Raw genomic sequence first — 18094 nt, 5'->3', positions numbered from 1 at the left:
ACGTTCCCCTGAGGGTACTAAGATCGGGAACTCAACATCTTTTAGTGATCCCTGGGCTGAGAGAGGTGAGATTGATGGCTACCAGGGATCGCGTCTTCTCAGTAGCAGCCCCCTACTGGTGGAATCAGCTGCCAGAAGAGGTTAGAGCAGGTGTGGGGAACCTTTTTTCTGCCAAGGGCCATATGGATATTTATAACATCATTCGTGGGCCATAAAAATGATCAACTTAAAAAAAATAGTGCTCAGCCAAGGAAGAACGATTCAGGCCGGCAAAATTAATACAAATAATTGTTTTTCTATTTGAAGTCATGTGGGGAGAGCCTAATCTGGCGCACACGCACGCGCACACACACACACAGTAGTGGTGTAGTGGTGTAGTGGTTAAGTGTGCGGACTCTTATCTGGGAGAACCAGGTTTGATTCCCCACTCCTCCACTTGCACCTGCTAGCATGGCCTTGGGTCAGCCATAGCCCTGGCAGAGGTTGTCCTTGAAAGGGCAGCTGCTGTGAGAGCCCTCTCCAGCCCCACCCACCTCACAGGGTGTTTGTTGTGGGGAGGAAGGTAAAGGAGATTGTGAGCCGCTCTGAGACTCTTCGGAGTGGAGGGCAGGATATAAATCCAATATCTTCTTCTATCTTCTATATTAGGTCACACACTCATTAGCATATTAGGCCGCACCCTCTGGGATAATCAAGTGCAAACTGAACTGTGGCAGTAACTTTTCCAGGCCCTGCAGCAATTCTGGTCGGCCAGCCAGGCTCCAGGGAGGCTGCTGCACAGCACATCTGGGCCGTGTGATCCCTGCCTGGCCCTGGGGAGGCTGCTGCACAGTGTGGCTGGGCCCCACGATCCTTGCTGGCCAGCCAGGCCCCAGAGAGGCTGCCACATGGCCTGGTTCAGCCCAGCAATCCCCGAGGGCCACACCAAGTGACCTTGAGGGCCACATATGGCCCTTGGGACAGAAGTTCCCCACCCCTGGGTTAGAGCCTTGCAGGACCTTGCCCAGTTCCTCAAGGCCTGTAAGACCACACTCTTCCGCTTGCTTTCGGCTGACCTTTGAGACTTATAACAGCAGGAGGAATCCAGGAAATACTGACATCATCGAAAGTGAATAACACCGGAATGTTATTAGCACCAACTGTTTTAAATTGTTTTAAATATTAATTGACTTTATTAATAGGATGCACTAAGGTGTTAGTCTCTTATTGTCATTATGACTATTGTTGTAAGTTGCTCTGAGCCTGCCTCGACGGGGAGGGCGGGGTATAAATTTAATAAACCTAAACCTTTATGTCAGAGAAAGGCTGCTTGACTTGAAGGAAGGTGTTGCTGCTTTTTGAGAAAACTAGTGGGCTACAGTCCCCTGGGCCTGTCAACATCGCCCGCAGTCAAGAAACTGGAGAGACAATATGATAATGCTTGTCACTTGACTCCTGATTGCTTCCAACGAAATTGAGAAGAGATTCAGGACAGACACAAAGTACTTCTTCATAGCAGTTAAACTGTGGAACTTGTTACCACAGAATGGGGTGAAGGCCACCAACTTGGAAGGCTTCAGAAAGGGAGTATGCCTCTTCGCATCAGTTGCTGGGAATCATGGGAGGGAGGATGCAGCCATCTTGCTTGTGGACTTTCTAGAGGCAGCTGGTTGGTGACGGTCTGAACAGAACACTGTCGGAATGGAATGCTGGACCTGATGGTCTGAACCAGCAGGGCTCCCTTTGTGTTCTGAAGTGTAATCGTTTTAGCGTAAATCTAACGGAATCATCTCTAGCCCATTTTACAATCTGGCAAAGTTATCTAGCGCCATGAAAATTCCTGCGCATACAGGAGAAGAAAGTTATGCTGAACAACAAAATCCTAAAAACTTACAACTGAACCGGGAGGACCTGGATTACCAGGGAATCCTCGATGACCCTTGATTCCGTTGAGGCCACGTTCCCCAGCTTCACCTTTATCACCACGTGCACCAGCGGGGCCCTTTTGAAACATTGACCAAGAGTTAACATACATGAAATAGTAGGACTAGCAACACAGGAAGCATTGTAAACTCAGAACTGGGGACTTACAGGAGCGCCACGAACACCAGCAGGGCCAGAGGGGCCCATTGGACCAGCAGGACCCTGTGGGGAAACAGGAAATGTGTTTATTTTATGTTTAAGATTTTGTTTACATTATTTACAGTCTGCCTTTCTTGAAGCGGATGACAGAGAGCGAGTCAAGACAATCAGCAAAATGGACATTTATCAGAAGAGATAATTATACTCTTCCTTTTGAGAAATAATGGGGATTTGCTAGCCAGAGAAAAGGAAGAATATCCGCACCCCAGCATCAGTTCTTGAATATACCTTTACCTTTATAATTTAAAATGCTGCCTCTGCAAGTAAGGATTTCACAAGCATCTACATCCCACTGCGGTTCACAAGAAGCCATCCATAGGCTGGTTTGCTATTTCCTGGGTTTTATACCGTCATCACCTGCGACTCCTTGAGCGCTTTCATCAGCGCTGCCTTCGCACCATCCTCAACATCCACTGGAGTGACTCTGTGACCAACACTGAAGTCCTCAAGCAGGCGGAGGTTACAAGCATCGAGGCACTGCTGTTGAAGACGCAGCTGCGCTGGGCAGGGCATATCTCCAGGATGGAAAACCACCGCCTTCCCAAGATTGCCCTGTATGGCGAACTTTCCACCGGCCATCGAAATAGAGGGGCACCAAAGAAGAGGTACAAGGACTCCTTGAAGAAATCCCTTGGTACCTGTCGCATTAACCATCACCAGTGGTCTGACCTAGCCTCAGATCGCAAAGCATGGAGGCACACCATCCACCAGGCTGTCTCTTCCTTTGAGAACGCACGCATAGCTGGTCTTGAGGACAAAAGGAGATCGAGGAAGAATCGCACTGCTACAGTACCAACCCCCAAACAGACTTTTCCCTGCAGCCACTGTGGCCGGATCTGCCTGTCCCGCATTGGTCTTGTCAGCCACCAGCGAGCCTGCAACAGACGTGGACTACTGCACCTTTCTTAAATCTTCGTTCGCGAAGCCAAGCCGAGAGAGAGAGAAGTTGTGAAATTTTTGCTTTAAAATGCTGTGGGTTTTTTTTTTTTTTTGGCATTTCAAAGGAAACAGCATGGTGGGCAACTATCTCATTTGGACTGCTATGAAAATCGCTGATCAAAGAGAGGTTTCTGTCTCAATAATTCTTCCAGATGGCCTCGTTCTGATAACGGACAGCCATTTCCAGCCTAACCCATGTCTGTAAATGCCACGGCATGAGATTACTAATAAAGACATGTCTTTAGTCAGTCTTGTGTTTGTTTTAAAAGGCGGGAACAGTAGCTGTCACAGATATGATGCTATTCTTTATGCATACTGAACATGGTTAGCTATACTGCCCATATTTGTAATTTGACATTGTTTTTACACTTACTGGACTTCCTCTGTCACCTGATTTTCCAGGTTGACCAGCATTCCCTGGGGGACCAACATGGCCAGGAAGCCCTGGTGCTCCAGGAGAGCCATTTTCACCCCGATCACCCTGAAGAGAAGACAATCAGGACATATGTGAGTGATGCATTCATTTACCACATGCCACATCAGTCAATCTCTGGCAAACTCCAGTATTGCTTAGAGCCAACCAAAATAATTGGAGATGTACGGAACACATGTTCTTGTGTTAATATGGCATCTTCTCACCTTTGGTCCTGAAGATCCATCACGTCCTGGTACGCCATCTTGTCCAGGGTTACCCTTAAAAGACAGATTCACATGTGTTTAAGCACAAGCTGAAAACAACAGAAGGGACTGAAAATGTGTAAAACATAAATACTAAGCATGCCTATTAATTGAGTGCGGTCTTTTAACCAATAGTTTCAGAAATATGACATTCACAGGTACCACAATGGGGACCTCTGGTTTATAGCATTATATTACTATGGGTGAGATGACCAGGGGTTGTTTTGTAGAAAAACAGGTGGTGGAGCTCATCCAGGGATTGTTATGCGGCTGCACCTACTATTCAATGGACATGGTGGGAAGGAGGAGGTGGAACTCTCAGAAAGGTTCAGGAGCTGTGCTCCTGTGAGCTCCTGCTGAATCCAAGGCCTGAAGATGACACAAGAAATTTGGCCCAGCCTAGCCCTGAATCCCCTCCAGATTTAATGCGCACAATCACATCTATGCATCTGCCCCACCCCCCCAGCCCAGTCCCACCCATTTTTACCTTGTCTTAGTTTGGGCTGGGACTGGATTAAATAGCTACCGGGAGCTGACTGGTAGCAAATCTCTAAAGTGCATGCAGGGTGCATTTCCCAGCTGTCTGAATGGCTGGGGAGCATGATGCATGCTCCCTGCACACAGTCTGAATGCTCTTTTTGAAAGTGTGCAAAGTGGGAGACGGTTGTGGCAAATTCCCAGTGTGAGCCCACCCTATGTGTCATGAGACTATTGATCTCCAAGTCAGAACAAAATAATAAGAAGAAGAATAAGAAGAAAATGTTTCTTACATCTCTGTACAACAACAAATAACAATAACAACAATAAGAATTGTTTCTTACATCCCTGCCTGATTCTCCAGGTGTTCCGCTAAGTCCAGGGGGACCCTGTGCACCTGGGGGGCCTCGTTCTCCTGGGCTGCCGTTGGATCCTGGTTTTCCATCTTCACCCTACACAGAAAAGGAAATAGACCAGAGACACATTTTCCCCCTCAAAAACAAAAAAACCCCACAATCCCTGTGTAAACTATTAATTCATAAACGGTCAATCGCCAAATAGTTGGCATTAGAAAAGATCTATGTGCAGTTGGTAGTAGATGCCCCACAGGCATGGTGGTGGAAAGTGCTATTAAGTCACAGCTGACTTATGGCCAATCCTGGTGGGGTTTTCAAGGCAAGAGACATTTGGAGGTGGTTTGCCATGGCCTACCTCTGCTTCACAACCCAGATAGGCCTTGTAGGTCAACTCCGCTTCACAACCCAGATAGACCTTCTAGAGTCAACTCTGCTTAGCTCCCAAGATCTAATGAGACTGGGCTAGGCAGGTCTGGATTCCACCCAAGAAGAAGAAGAAGACTGCAGATTTATACCCCATCCTTCTCCCTGAATAAGAGCCTCAGAGTGGCTTACAATCTCCTATATCTTCTCCCCCCATAACAGACACCCTGTGAGATCAGGGGTGGGGCTGAGGGGGCTCTCACAGAAGCTGCCCTTTCAAGGACAACTCCTAGAGAGCTATGGCTAACCCAAGGCCATTCCAGCAGGTGCAAGTGGAGGAGTGGGGAATCAAACCTGGTTCTCCTAGATAAGAGTCCACACGCTTAACCACTACACCAAACTGGTTCTCCCATGGGAATACATTATTTCAAGTTTTATTTCAGTTCAAATGGATGGGCTAAGCAGAAGTCATTATGAAAGCATACCTCTTTCCATGGGTCATCCTCACACTAATAGTAACACACACTCACTGAAGAGCTGAGCTTAGTCCACAATTCTAAACCAAAACCCCCACTGACGCAACTATCTTATGCAGAGTTACCACAAACTAAGGCAATTGATTTCAAAGGGTTCAGAGGGGATTAACTTTGGCTAAGAGGGCATTGTGTATCTTGGCCTATGATATTATACACTTCCAGGGCTAGAGTTCTAGCAGGAGCTCCTTTGCATATTTGGCCACTCACCCCTGATGTAGCCAATCCTCCAGGAGCTTACAAAAAAGAGCCTTGTGAGCTCTTGGAGGATTGGCTACATCAGGGGTGTGTGGCCTAATATGCAAAGGAGCTCTTGCTAGAATTCTACCCCTGTATACTTCTATGGCCAACTGTCAAGTGATGACTTTTAATAAAGACCCCCTTTAAGCATGCTCTAGGAGGCACACAATGTTGGAAGTCAATTAATCCTGGTGGGCAGCTGTGTTGATCTGAAGCAATAGAAGAAGAAGAAGAAGAAGAAGAAGAAGAAGAAGAAGAAGAAGAAGAAGAAGAAGAAGAAGAAGAAGAAGAATTGCAGATTTATATCCTGCCCTTCTCCCTGAATCAGAGACTCAGAGCGGCTTACAATCTCCTATGTCTTCTCCCCTCACAACAGACACCCTGTGAGGTGGGTGGGGCTGGAGAGGGCTCTCACAGCAGCTGCCCTTTCAAGGACAACCTCTGCCAGAGCTATGGCTGACCCAAGGCCATTCTAGCAGGTGCAAGTGGAGGAGTGGGGAATCAAACCTGGTTCTCCCAGATAAGAGTCCACACACTTAACCACTTCACCAAACTGGCTTTCAAAGTAGGAGTTGGAGTCCAGTAGCACCTTTAAGACTAACCAAGTTTTATTCAGAATGTCAGACCAACCAAGTTTTATTCAGAAGCTTTTATATGCATGCATACTTCTTCAGACAATGGAATAGGGTGCAGTGAGCAGAGCTACATATAGCTGGTGGGCAGCAGTTCAGAATGCAAAGTGGTATAAAGTTAGAATCCAATGGACGCATGCATACGAAAGCTTACATTCTGAATAAAACTTCGTTGGTCTTGGAAGTAAATGAAATGTCAGAAAAGAGGGTAAGGCAAATTACCTGGCTTAAACCACTGAGGATTTATGGAATCCAGGGTGGAGGGATATGCATTTATAGATGTTGTGTATGAGGGCTTATATTATTAGCGTTCCTGCCTAGCTCATTGGAGCCTTTAGGACTGAGCTTGGGGACTCGGGAACAATGGGCAGTAGGATCCAAATCCCTGCTGCCCTGCTCCAATCATGGGCCCCCTGCTGGTTTGAATGGTCCAATGGCATCCTAGCGTGGGAACCTTGACCTCTATATAGTTGGCCCCATTGGCCCAGTTCTCCAATCTTCTTAGTTCTGTAGCTACCATGCTGTAACTGAATAAAGAGCTATGAACATGAACATATGAAGCTGTCTTCTACTGAATCAGAATTGGTCAGTATTGTCTTCTCAGACTGGCAGCGGCTCTCCAGGGTCTCCAGCTGAGGCTTTTCACACCTATTTGCCTGGACCCTTTTTTTGGAGATGCCAGGGATTGAACCTGGGACCTTCTGCTTCCCAAGCAGATGCTCTACCACTGAGCCACCATCCCTCCCCAATGATCACTGCCACCATGTCTCCTCCTTGCATTGAACCCTCTATATTATAATATATTTGCAATTTGTTTTTCTCTTTCTCTATGCAACAGCAGGTAGAGATGTTTCCTGTGGATTCCCTTCTTGTTGCAGATCCCCTTCCTGAGGGTCCCCCATCCTTCCGGGGTTGCTTGGGATGGTGAAAGGGGTTGCAGGAAAGGGAAGGTAGCAAAGTTCTCTTTCACAAATTTTTATTTGTAATTATATAGATTCAAGGGGGTAGCCGTGTTGGTGTGAAGCAACAGAACAAAGTTTCAGTCCAGTGGCACCTTTAAGACCAACTAAGTTTTATTCCAGGTATAAGCTTTTGGTATTCCCAGTGGTAATGTATGGTTGTGAGAGTTGTACCATAAGGAAGGCCGAGCACAGAAGAATAGATGCTTTTGAGCTGTGGTGCTGGAGAAGACACTTGAGAGTCCCTTGGACTGCAAGATCAAATCAGTAAGTCCTACGAGAAATCAACCCAGACTGTTCCCTGGAAGGTCAGATGCTGAAGCTCAAATACTTTGGCCACCAAATGAGAAGGGAGCGCGCACTGGAGAAGACCCTGATGCTGGGAAAATCAGAAGGCAAAAGAAGGGGATGGCAAAAGAGGAGATGGCTGGACAGCATGACTGATGCAACTAATGAATTTGAACAGACTTAGGAGGATGGCGGAAGACAGGAGGGCCTGGCGTGACTTGGTCCAGGGGGTCGCAAAGTCACACTTGACAGTGCGACTGAACAAGAGGAAATCAGCTTTTGTGTGCATGTACATTTCTTCAGATATCCGGAGTGCCACTGGACTCAAACTTTGTTCTTGTAATTATATACAACTCTAGGGTTTTTTTCTATGATCTCCATGGAAAACGTGTGTAGTTTCATGTACAACCAATGGAAACTGCTGGTTATTGTCATAATATAATGTATCTTGAAAATGAGGGCTCAATGATTTCGGTAAATTGCAAAGCTATACTTTACAAAACCCTGGTTCTTCATTTACCTCTGGACCCATAATTATCTCTTTTTGAATGGCATGGGGAATGTCATGATATAATCTTATATACGCTATAAACTGTTAGACTTAAAATATTTGGCAAACATTGGAAACCATGCAAAGGCACTTCAGGAAACGAATCACTAGCAACAGAGTGGGAATTAATGTAGATCGTGCAATTAATGACTCCTACAAGTGGTCCTGGAGAAGACTCTTGAGAGTCCCTTGGACAGCAAGGAGATCAAATAAGTCAAAGGAAATCAACCCTGACTGTTCCCTGGAAGGTCAGATACTGAAACTGAAGCTCAAATACTTTGGCCACCAAATGAGAAGGGAGCACTCCCTGGAGAAGACCCTGATGCTGGGAAAGATTGACGGTAAAAGAAGAAGAAGGATGAGATGGTTAGACAACGTTATCGATGCAATGAACATGAATTTGAGCGAACTTAGGAGGATGGTGGAAGATAGAAAGGCCTGGTGTGATGTGGTCCATGGGGTTGTGAAGAGTCGGGTTCAACTTTGCGACTGAACAACAACGCAAGTTCTTAACAGGTACTAACTAGTGATCCATGGAAATAAGAATTTGAAGACATTTGATGAGATCATGCTATCCAGGGGTGGAATTCTAACAGGAGCTCCTTTGCATATTAGGCCACACACCCCTGATGTAGCCAATCCTCCAAGAGCTTACAAGGCTCTTTTTTTTGTAAGCTCTTGGAGGATTGGCTACATCAGTGGGGTGTGGCCTAACATGCAAAGGAGCTCCTGTTAGCATTCCACCCCTGATGCTATCTATGAATAGGTTTTATGTTCAGAGGCCTGGATCCTAAGCGTTCTTCCCCTCATGTAAAGAGCACTTCCACTCACACGAGATTTCCACTAATTCCCTGTCCCAACGCAGACAACCATGTTGTGCCATATGCTACTCCTGTGGATCTACCAGTGTTATGAACTGCACAGGATGTACAGCTGGGTGCAGCAGAAAAGGGGAAGTGGGAAATTTCCCTCCAGGAATATAGCTCCACTCATGGTATTTCAGACTCAACCATATGCATAAGACATGTGCCATGAGCAGTATTTTAAAATGATATGTTCTTGCGCCTTGCATTGCCTATATAGCATGTTGGGTACATCTCAGATTTGGTACAATCACTCCACATCTTAGACCATTAAGAAGAATAGGGAAAGGGTTTTGTTTATTTTACACATGAAAATTGTCACTGAAAACTCAAAGAGTCCGTTAGATCATTGAGGTGATTTCAATAAAGGGTCATCTTCAAAGAATGTTTGCCTTACCTTGATACCAGGTAGACCAACAGGTCCTGGGGCTCCTCTTGAGCCTGGCAGTCCTGCAGTACCACGTTGTCCGGGGATGCCTATAATTCCTGAAGGTCCTGATGTTCCCTAGGAAAGAAATGGGTTTCAGCTTAGACTAAAGGCAGTGGAGTCTAAGACAAAGGTATTCTCTATGCTTAATAGGAAGCATCTTTGGTGGGGGAAGGAATTTTTAAAGTGCAGAACATTTTCAGTGAGCAATGAGTTGGTAGAGATGAAAAAGTACTTGAATATAAGAGAAGCCATGTTGGATAAGGCCAGTGGCCCATCCAGCCCAACATTCCATGTCACACAGTGGCCAAAACCCAGGTGCCAATTCCAGAAGCCCTCCCACTATTGCTTCTCCAAGCACCAAGAATACAGAGCATCACTGGCCCAGACATAAGAACATAAGAGAAGCCATATTGGATCAGGCCAGTGGCCCATCCAGCCCAACTCTCCATGTCACACAGTGGTCAAAACCCAGGTGCCATCAAGAGGTCCATCAGTGGAGGCAGCATTCCAGAAGCCCTCCCACTGTTGCTTCCCTAGCACCAAGAATACAGAGTATCTCGGCCCCAGACAGAGTGTTCCCTCTAGACTGTGTGCTGTGTTTGTTCCTCTCCACAAATCCCCCTTGATCCCTTAAATGATCTGCCTCTGTATTTCTGCATTTTAAATGGCTTTGGATGTCCTCCATCTTCCCTTATGTTGTTATTCCAGTTTTGAATGCTGAATAAGCAAACATGCCAGCTATAACTGTGAACTGAGGGACTGTCTGTCCCCACACGTTCCCCAGAGGGTACTAAGATCTGGATCCCAACATCTCCTAGTGATTTCTGGACTGAGGGAGGTGAGATTAGTGACCACCAGTGATTGGGCCTTTTCATTGGCAGCCCCATCCTGGTGGGATCAACTGCTGGAAGACAGTTCTCTTCCGGCAGGCCTTCAACCTGAGAATTCTGGAATAACTGCCATCCTGGAACTATGAAGAACATCTGATGTGTTAGCACCAAGCTGTATATTGTTTTAATTTATGTGTTTTAATTTAAATATTTAAATGGTTTTATTGTTTTTATGATTGTGATCACAGCATGCTAAGACTCTGATGTAAGCCTCCCTGAGCCCACCTTGGTGGGGAGGGCGGGATATAAATCGAATTAAACATTAAACAAACAATTGGATCTCAATCTTTATCACCTGGGAAGGTGTCAAATATATATCTTAGGGCAAATGCAAAAACTGCCAACAATTTGCCATGCAAATACTGGTAGAAAGTGCCATCAAGTCGCAGCAGACTTATGGCTACACCATAGCATGGTGGTCTCCCAGAAATACTGACTGGGGCCAAACCTGCTAGGAGTCCAAGATCTGATGAGACTGGGCTAGCCTGAGCCATTCAGGTCAGGTTGTCATGCAAACACAGTCATTAAATTAGTCAATAGCAGAACTGCTATAATACCTTGGTCTTCGCTGGAGAAGAAGATGATATTGGATTTATACCCCGCCTACAATTTCCTTTCCCTTCCTCCCACACAACAGACACCCTGTGAAGGTAGGCGGGGTTGAGAGAGCTCTGACAGAAGCTGCCCTTTCAAGGACAATTCTGAGAGAGCTATGGCTGACCCAAGGCCATTCCAGCAGCTGCAAGTGGAGGAGTGAGGAATCAAACCCGGTTCTCCCACATAAGAGTCCGCACAGAAGACCATGCAATTAATACTGGTCCACTTTGTATTATCAGCAGTGAGAAATGATAGAAAAGCTGCAATTTCACCGATCGTCCATCCTGACTCTAGGTATGGATTGCCCCAAAGGGTACCTACCGGTTCTCCTCGTGCTCCTGCTGGGCCTCTTTCACCAGGTGCTCCAGGCTCTCCTTTTGGACCGGCACCTCCAGGGGACCCACTAGGGCCAGTGGACCCAGCGGGACCAGGAGGCCCGTCTTTGCCTGATGGACCTGCAAGGCCAGGTGGTCCAGGGTTGCCCTGAAAATCAATATTGGATAGATTGAAAGTTGACATATGAGAAATACAGCATTGGGGGGGGGACCCTACTGAAATATGGAAAGAAGGGATGATCCATTTTATAAAATGATGTGATTAAAGTAATTGATTTTGTTTGGCCTAGGCAAGAGAGAAGACTTAGATTTATATTTCGCCCTCCACTCCGAATCTCAGAGCGGCTCACAATCTCCTTCATCTCCCTCCCCCACAACAGACACCCTGTGAGGTGGGTGGGGCTGAGAGGACTCTCACAGCAGCTGCCCTTTCAAAGACAACCTCTGCCAGAGCTATGGCTGACCCAAGGCCATTCCAGCAGGTGCAAGTGGAGGAGTGGGGAATCAAACTCAGTTTTTCCAAATAAGAGTCTACATACTTAACCACTACACCAAAGAGAGAAAGAAAGAGAGAGAGAATTTAGGTGTGGATGTGAGTATATATTTATAGTTAACACATGCCTTAGAGAGTGATAACTAAATGATAGAAACTAAGAAGAAAAGAAAAAATATATATTGTAATGAAATTCTGGTTTTATTAGCATAGAAAAGTAGAAAACGATACTCCCATTCATTATTTTGTTGGGGAAATAGAGATGGCTTCCATGCTGTTATTTATTGCTCATAAGTCTGAGAGATCTAGTACTTGTAAAGAAAACCCCACCCTTCACTCTGAAGATAAGCCGTAGTCAAGCCCTACAATAGACAGGGCATTGTTTGAGCAGGAACACAGTCCCGCTGGCTTTGGCATCAGGGGGTGTGGCCTAATATGCAAATGAGGTCCTGCTGGGTCTTTTTCTACAAAAAAAGCCCTGCAGTAGAGTATTAAATCCAACCAGCTGATTAATGCTTCGAGGCATGGCTGTTATCCTATGCTTGGGGGAATGTGCCACTGAATTAAATGGGATTTATGTCTGAGTAAACATGCATAGGACTGCATTGGACATGAGCTGTAATGCACAGAGCTGCAAATGAGTTTTCCCATTCGCTGCAGTGGAAAGGGCAGCATTTTGCATGCGCCGCTTTGCCGCTGCCCCTTCCTCACATGCCAACCAGGAATCTATTGTAGTAGGTGGGGGGAGCTGGATCAGAAATGTATACCAAAAATGACATGCTAAAAGTCTTACATTGTTGCCGGGAGGACCGGGTAAGCCGCGAGAACCAGGGAAGCCGGCCTGACCCTGAAATACAAGAACAACGTTAAATCGAGGCATTGAACATTGAGGAATGAAATATAGAAAAGTACAACGAAAAATAACCACATATTTTGCGCAGCAATTAAATTAAACCTAATCTGTTGGTGACCTCTGGCTCAAAGAGCATCCAGGTATCCTGAACTAGGGCCAGGGCCTTGGCTCCAACCTGGCAGAATACTCTTTCAGGAGAGATCAGGCTGCTGCGGGAGTTGTCACAGTTCTGCAGGGCCTGCAAAACACAGTTGTTCTGCTGGGCTTATGGCTGAGGACAGCGACAGGCGCTATCTTAACAGTTTCCATCTTGGATGGGCCTTCTTCCTTTCTCCCCTTTCCTTCTTATCAAATAACTATACCTTATACCCCCTGAGATTTTTGCCATCTTTTAGCTTTATAGAGAGATGTGTCCATTTATTACATACGTTATGGCATTTATTATGATTTTATATTTTCAGTGGCAGCCCCTGCCTTGTGGAACGGTCTCCCCGGAAACATCAGGGCCCTGCGGGACTTGCCACAGTTCCACAGGGCCCGCAAGGCAGAATTGTTTAGGATGGCATTTAACATTCTAATGGGGAGACGACCACCATTTCGCCATCCCACAGCATTGGTAATTGAACTCATCCCAATGACCATCTGGATTCTAGGGAATGAAACTAAAACTGAACGAAATGCCCCTGAAATGTATGACATCGTGTGTGTTGTTTTAATGATTTTATTGTGAATTTATTTTGCGCTGTGTTGTTTTAACTGTTGTTAGCTGCCCTGAGCCCGTCGGGGGAGGGCGGGATACAAATGTAATAAATAAAATAAAATAAAAATATTAGTTTTATGAACTGAATGTTTCACAAATGATGTTACCCTGTTCTGAGCCTAGTCTCTGAGGAGAGCAGGCTATAAATTTTATAAACAACAACAAATTTATCAGGGACAGAATTTAGAAACTTCTATGCAATATGTATCGGTTTTCGCAAGAGGTATTCATACTTTTTTGTAATATCTACAACCTAGATGCGAATATTCACAGTGCAAAAGTCAAACGAATGTTCGCTGACACTGCGAAAGACAGGTTTGTTTTTTTTACCTCCAATGATTGGTGACCTGGAGAAAACTATTCCAAACACTTTCTTAACCTATCAATTTCCAAGTTAGAGAGACCTTATATGCTGCTTTTTTCCTCACAGTGCAGTGTAGAAGCCCTAAGGGTTTGCACCCTGTTGAAGCTGAAACACCTAATAGTAAGTAGAGCAGGGGTGGCCAACAGTAGCTCTCCAGATTTTTTTTACCTACAACTCCCATCAGCCCCAGCCATTGGCCATGCTGGCTGGGGCTGATGGGAGTTGTAGACAAAAAACATCTGGAGAGCTACCATTGGCCACCCCTGAGGTAGAGGATAAGTGGCCATCTGACAGCAATTCTGACTTTGTGAACTTAGGCAGATCAGGAGAGGGCAAGCAGAGCAGGAAAGGAAGAGTCAGTACTTGACTCTTGCGGCCCTTTCTTATATGCCCAAGGTCAGGGCTTTTTTTGAGCAGGAACGCACAGGAAAGCAGTTCCGGCTGGCTTAGTGCTAGGCGGTATGGCCTAATATGCAAGTGAGGTCCTGCTGAGATTTTTCTACAAAAAGCCCTGTATGAAACAATGGTGATGTCAGGGGGTGTGGCCAAGGTAATGCTAATACCACCAGGCTCGGTGCTGGGGGTTCCTCCCCCTCCTAGGACTCACCTTGTGTGCGCTTTGCACGAACGCTCAGCCTGCCCCTCTCACGCTTCAGAGGGCACCAGAAAGAAGCCACCACCACCACATCTCCCCTGCTTCTTCCAGCCTTTGAGGGAAGCAGGCAGCAAAGACCCGCATTGCTGCTGCCAGAAGCAAGGGGAAGGCACACCTGATGTGCTGCGGAGGGGGGGGGGAGAGGAAGAGATCCCCCTGCGCTTCCCTCTGAAGCGGGAGAAGGCAAGGCAAGGGGTGGGCTGAACTGTGCATTTGGAAAGAATGCATGGTTCGTCCTGCCCTTTGCCCAGTGAAGAAAGGAAAGGGTCGCCATGAGTGGGGACGGGGAGGGGCTGCCTGCCCCTGAGGTGAGGTGGCATCCCAGGTGGCTGCCTACTTTGCCGACTCCTACATGCCAGCCCTGATCACTACTATGGAATTTTCTTTCAGGTCAGATTCCCCAGGAAGCCTGGAGTCTTTTTGCCTTCTTCTGGGCACAGAGCAGGGGTAACTGGGGGAGTGGGAGAATGGAGGGAGTTGTGAATTTCCTGGGTTGTGCAGACAAAGAGGCCAGGCTTATGATGACCAGAGCTAGGGCCTTCTCTGTTGTGGCTCCGAGCTGGTGGAACGAGCTCCCTGAAGAGGTTAGGGCCCTGCGAGAGCTCACACAGTTCCGCAGGGCCTGCAAGACGATTCTCTTCCACCAAGCCTTTTGTTAATCAGATCACAGGCTACAACAGAGTCTGAAACATCTGGTCCACCTCTAGCATGACCCTAGGAGCTGTTCTATACATAACATCCAGCTGGAACAGCAGAATAGTTAAACTTAATACAAAACAGAATAGGCAGCCATCCATTTTATTAAACAGACTGCCATCTAAAGATCAATAGCACCTCAAATGTTTCTTAATATTTTATGTTTTAATTGTATTTTTTGTTTCATTATTTATTTATTACTTTAAATTTCTATCCTGCCCTCTCCACAAGCGGACTCAGGGCGGCTAACAGCATTCATTTTTACAGATTAAAACAAATAAAAGATAATTACAATTTAAAATTTTTAAAACATTTCATTTCATGGTGCAGTATCACTACAATATAATATAAGCGGTGATCACATAGTTCTCTATAATGATGTAGGGTGGCAGCTCTTTCCCGGTTAGATCTCAAAGGCCTGTCGAAACAGTTCGGTCTTACAGGCCCTGCAGAAATTAGAGAGATCCCGCAGGGCCCTTATGGCCTCCGGGAGAGCATTCCACAATTCTGGTGCTGCCACCGAGAAGGCCCTAGCTTGCGTCAGCCGCAACCTAGCCTCCTTTGGTCCAGGGATGGACAATAGATTTTTTGTTCCTGAATGCAGTACTCTCTGGGGAACATGTGGAGAAAGGCAGTCCCGCAGATAGACAGGCCCCTGACCATAGAGGGCTTTAAAGGTCAATACCAACACCTTGAAAGAGACTCGGAACACAATAGGTAGCCAGTGCAGCTCTCTCAGCACTGGCCGAATGTGCTTCATGTGTTTTATGTTCATACATGAATATATAAGCCGCCCTGAGCCTGCTTTGGCGGGGAGGATGGGATATAAATGGAAATAAATAAATAAATAAATAAAATACTTATTAAGGACAGAGCAAAAAGCAATACTCACTGGAAGACCTTGAGCGCCACGCTCTCCTTTGGTTCCTTGTGGGCCAGAGGGACCCTAGAAAGGATGTGAGAATGTTGCACATTAATTAGTGGAGGAGGGGAACCCCAAGTTAGAAAGTACACAAAAACCTTCGGTTGATGAATGGACAAAGCTTCTTGTTGGAGGTAAAAAAGGGGGGAAACTATAGCTCTGTTTGTATCTTACATCCTAAATTTACAGGGGCCTACTTGTTTGTATGATAGAGCTGATGTGTGGTCGGTTTGCAAATGAAACCAGAGACCATGGATAAATGTGAGGTTTAAATCATACATTTAGGTGCAGATGCACTGCATGTAACAGGAGAATTACACTGTGCCTGTATACAGGGAAAGCGAGCAAAAGGTTTATTGTATAAGGCCAAAGGCCAATACAAAGAGGACACAGAAATACACAGACAACTCTGGCTAAAATGACAGCATAATAGCATTTAAAACACAAAAACATCTTCCCTATGTACAATTAAAATAGTTCCACATTTAGACACAGCTCTAGCCCAGATTTTCTTGACTGCCGAGATGAATTGTGCCGCTCTATAAGAAATTTACTGAGCAGTGTTCCCTCTCAGCTGAGTTAGCGTGAGCTAGCTCACGTATTTTTAGCCTCCGGCTCACACATTTTTGCCTTAGCTCAGGAGGGATGCCCACAGAGCACAATAATTTATCCAGTAGCTCACAACTTTAACGCCAGCAGCTCACAACTTTAATACCAGTAGCTCACAAAGTAGAATTTTTGCTCACAAGACTCTACAGCTTAGAGGAACATTGGTACTGAGCTGAATCGGAAAGAAGGAAAATTAGTTTTTCTACCACAGGAAAAGAATGTATACCCTTTAAAATCTTGGTGAGTATAAAGAAAAATCAAGTATACGTGGACTGTACGTTTGTTCACGGTAACTTGTGAACAGGGATTCTGCCCTGGATGTTCCAGGCATGGCCAAACTTGCTTAACGTAAGAGCCACATAGAATAAACGTCAGATGTTAGAGAGACACATAGAAAAAATGTCAGATGTCTGAGAGCTGCAAGACATGAACATCAGATGCTTGAGAGCCACAAGGAAGGAAGGCAGGAAAGAAGGAAGGAGATGGGAGGGAAAGGTGGAAAGAAAATAACTTTAATTTTAAATGCATTCTCCAAGCCACTGACTGACTTGGCTTGGCGAAGTTATTTAAAGGAACTGGTGCCTTTTCCAAGCCAGCCAACAGGGGGTGGGGGGGGGACTTCAAGAGCCACACAATACATGTGAAAGAGCCACAGTTTGGCCACCCCTGGTATGTTCACATAAAACGTTCGTGATAGAATACTTACCGGTGCTCCAGGGCCTCCAAGTGGACCTGCTGCCCCGGGAGGGCCTGGCTCACCTCGCTCACCAGAAGGGCCTTTTTCACCTTTCCCACCAGGCTCTCCATTTTGTCCCTACATGAGAAACCAGTTATTACATGTTTTAAACTTCCATACATAATGAGACCTGATAAACCTCTGTTTTTTGTGCCCTTTATATCATGACATATGGCAAGCATAACAACAGAAGAGAAGCCATGTTGGATCAGGCCAGTGATCCATCCAGTCAACACTGTGTCAAATAGTGGTCAAAACTCAGGTGTCATCAGGAGGTCCATCAGTGGGGCCAGAACTCCAGACGTCCTCCCACCATTGCCCGCTAAGCACCAAGAATACAGAGCATCCCTGCCCTAGGCATAAGGACATAAGAAAAGACAAGTTGGATCAGGCCAGTGGCCCATCCAGTCTAACACTCTGTCTCACACAGTGGCCAAAATCCAGGTGGCATTAGGACATCTACCAGCAGCAGGGCCAGAACTCCAGAAGCCCTCCCACTGTTGCCCACCAAGCACTAAGAAGACAGAGCACCACAGTCCCACACAGCGTGTTCCCTCTATAACTTGTGGCTAACAGCCACCCATGGACCTCTGCTCCAGATGTTTATCCAATCCCCTCTTGAAGCTGTCTATGCTTGTAGTCACCACCACTGCTTCCTGCAGCAGTGAAGCTCACATGTTAATTCCAGGGGATCGTGGCTCCCAAGGAACAGTATGAAGGGCAAACTGGACGTCTGAATTTTTTTTAAAAAATGC

General features: G+C 46.1%; 1 protein-coding gene across 1 annotated transcript in view; it reads right to left on the bottom strand.

The window, feature by feature from the left end:
* Positions 1 to 18094, bottom strand: part of COL3A1 (collagen type III alpha 1 chain) — a 73573-nt gene that overhangs the window by 11440 nt on the left and 44039 nt on the right. The window contains exons 33-42 of the mRNA XM_060257051.1: positions 17310 to 17417; positions 15965 to 16018; positions 12538 to 12591; positions 11238 to 11399; positions 9397 to 9504; positions 4560 to 4667; positions 3700 to 3753; positions 3434 to 3541; positions 2071 to 2124; positions 1874 to 1981 (exon numbers count right to left, since the gene is read on the bottom strand). Coding sequence (XP_060113034.1) covers positions 1874 to 1981; positions 2071 to 2124; positions 3434 to 3541; positions 3700 to 3753; positions 4560 to 4667; positions 9397 to 9504; positions 11238 to 11399; positions 12538 to 12591; positions 15965 to 16018; positions 17310 to 17417 — 918 coding nt within the window. The remainder of the gene's footprint in view (positions 1 to 1873; positions 1982 to 2070; positions 2125 to 3433; positions 3542 to 3699; positions 3754 to 4559; positions 4668 to 9396; positions 9505 to 11237; positions 11400 to 12537; positions 12592 to 15964; positions 16019 to 17309; positions 17418 to 18094) is intronic.

The sequence above is a fragment of the Heteronotia binoei genome, chromosome 16 (assembly GCF_032191835.1).
Source record: "Heteronotia binoei isolate CCM8104 ecotype False Entrance Well chromosome 16, APGP_CSIRO_Hbin_v1, whole genome shotgun sequence".
In the NCBI taxonomy this organism is placed as follows: Eukaryota; Metazoa; Chordata; class Lepidosauria; order Squamata; family Gekkonidae; genus Heteronotia; species Heteronotia binoei.
This window is presented reverse-complemented; position numbering and strand designations above follow the sequence as displayed.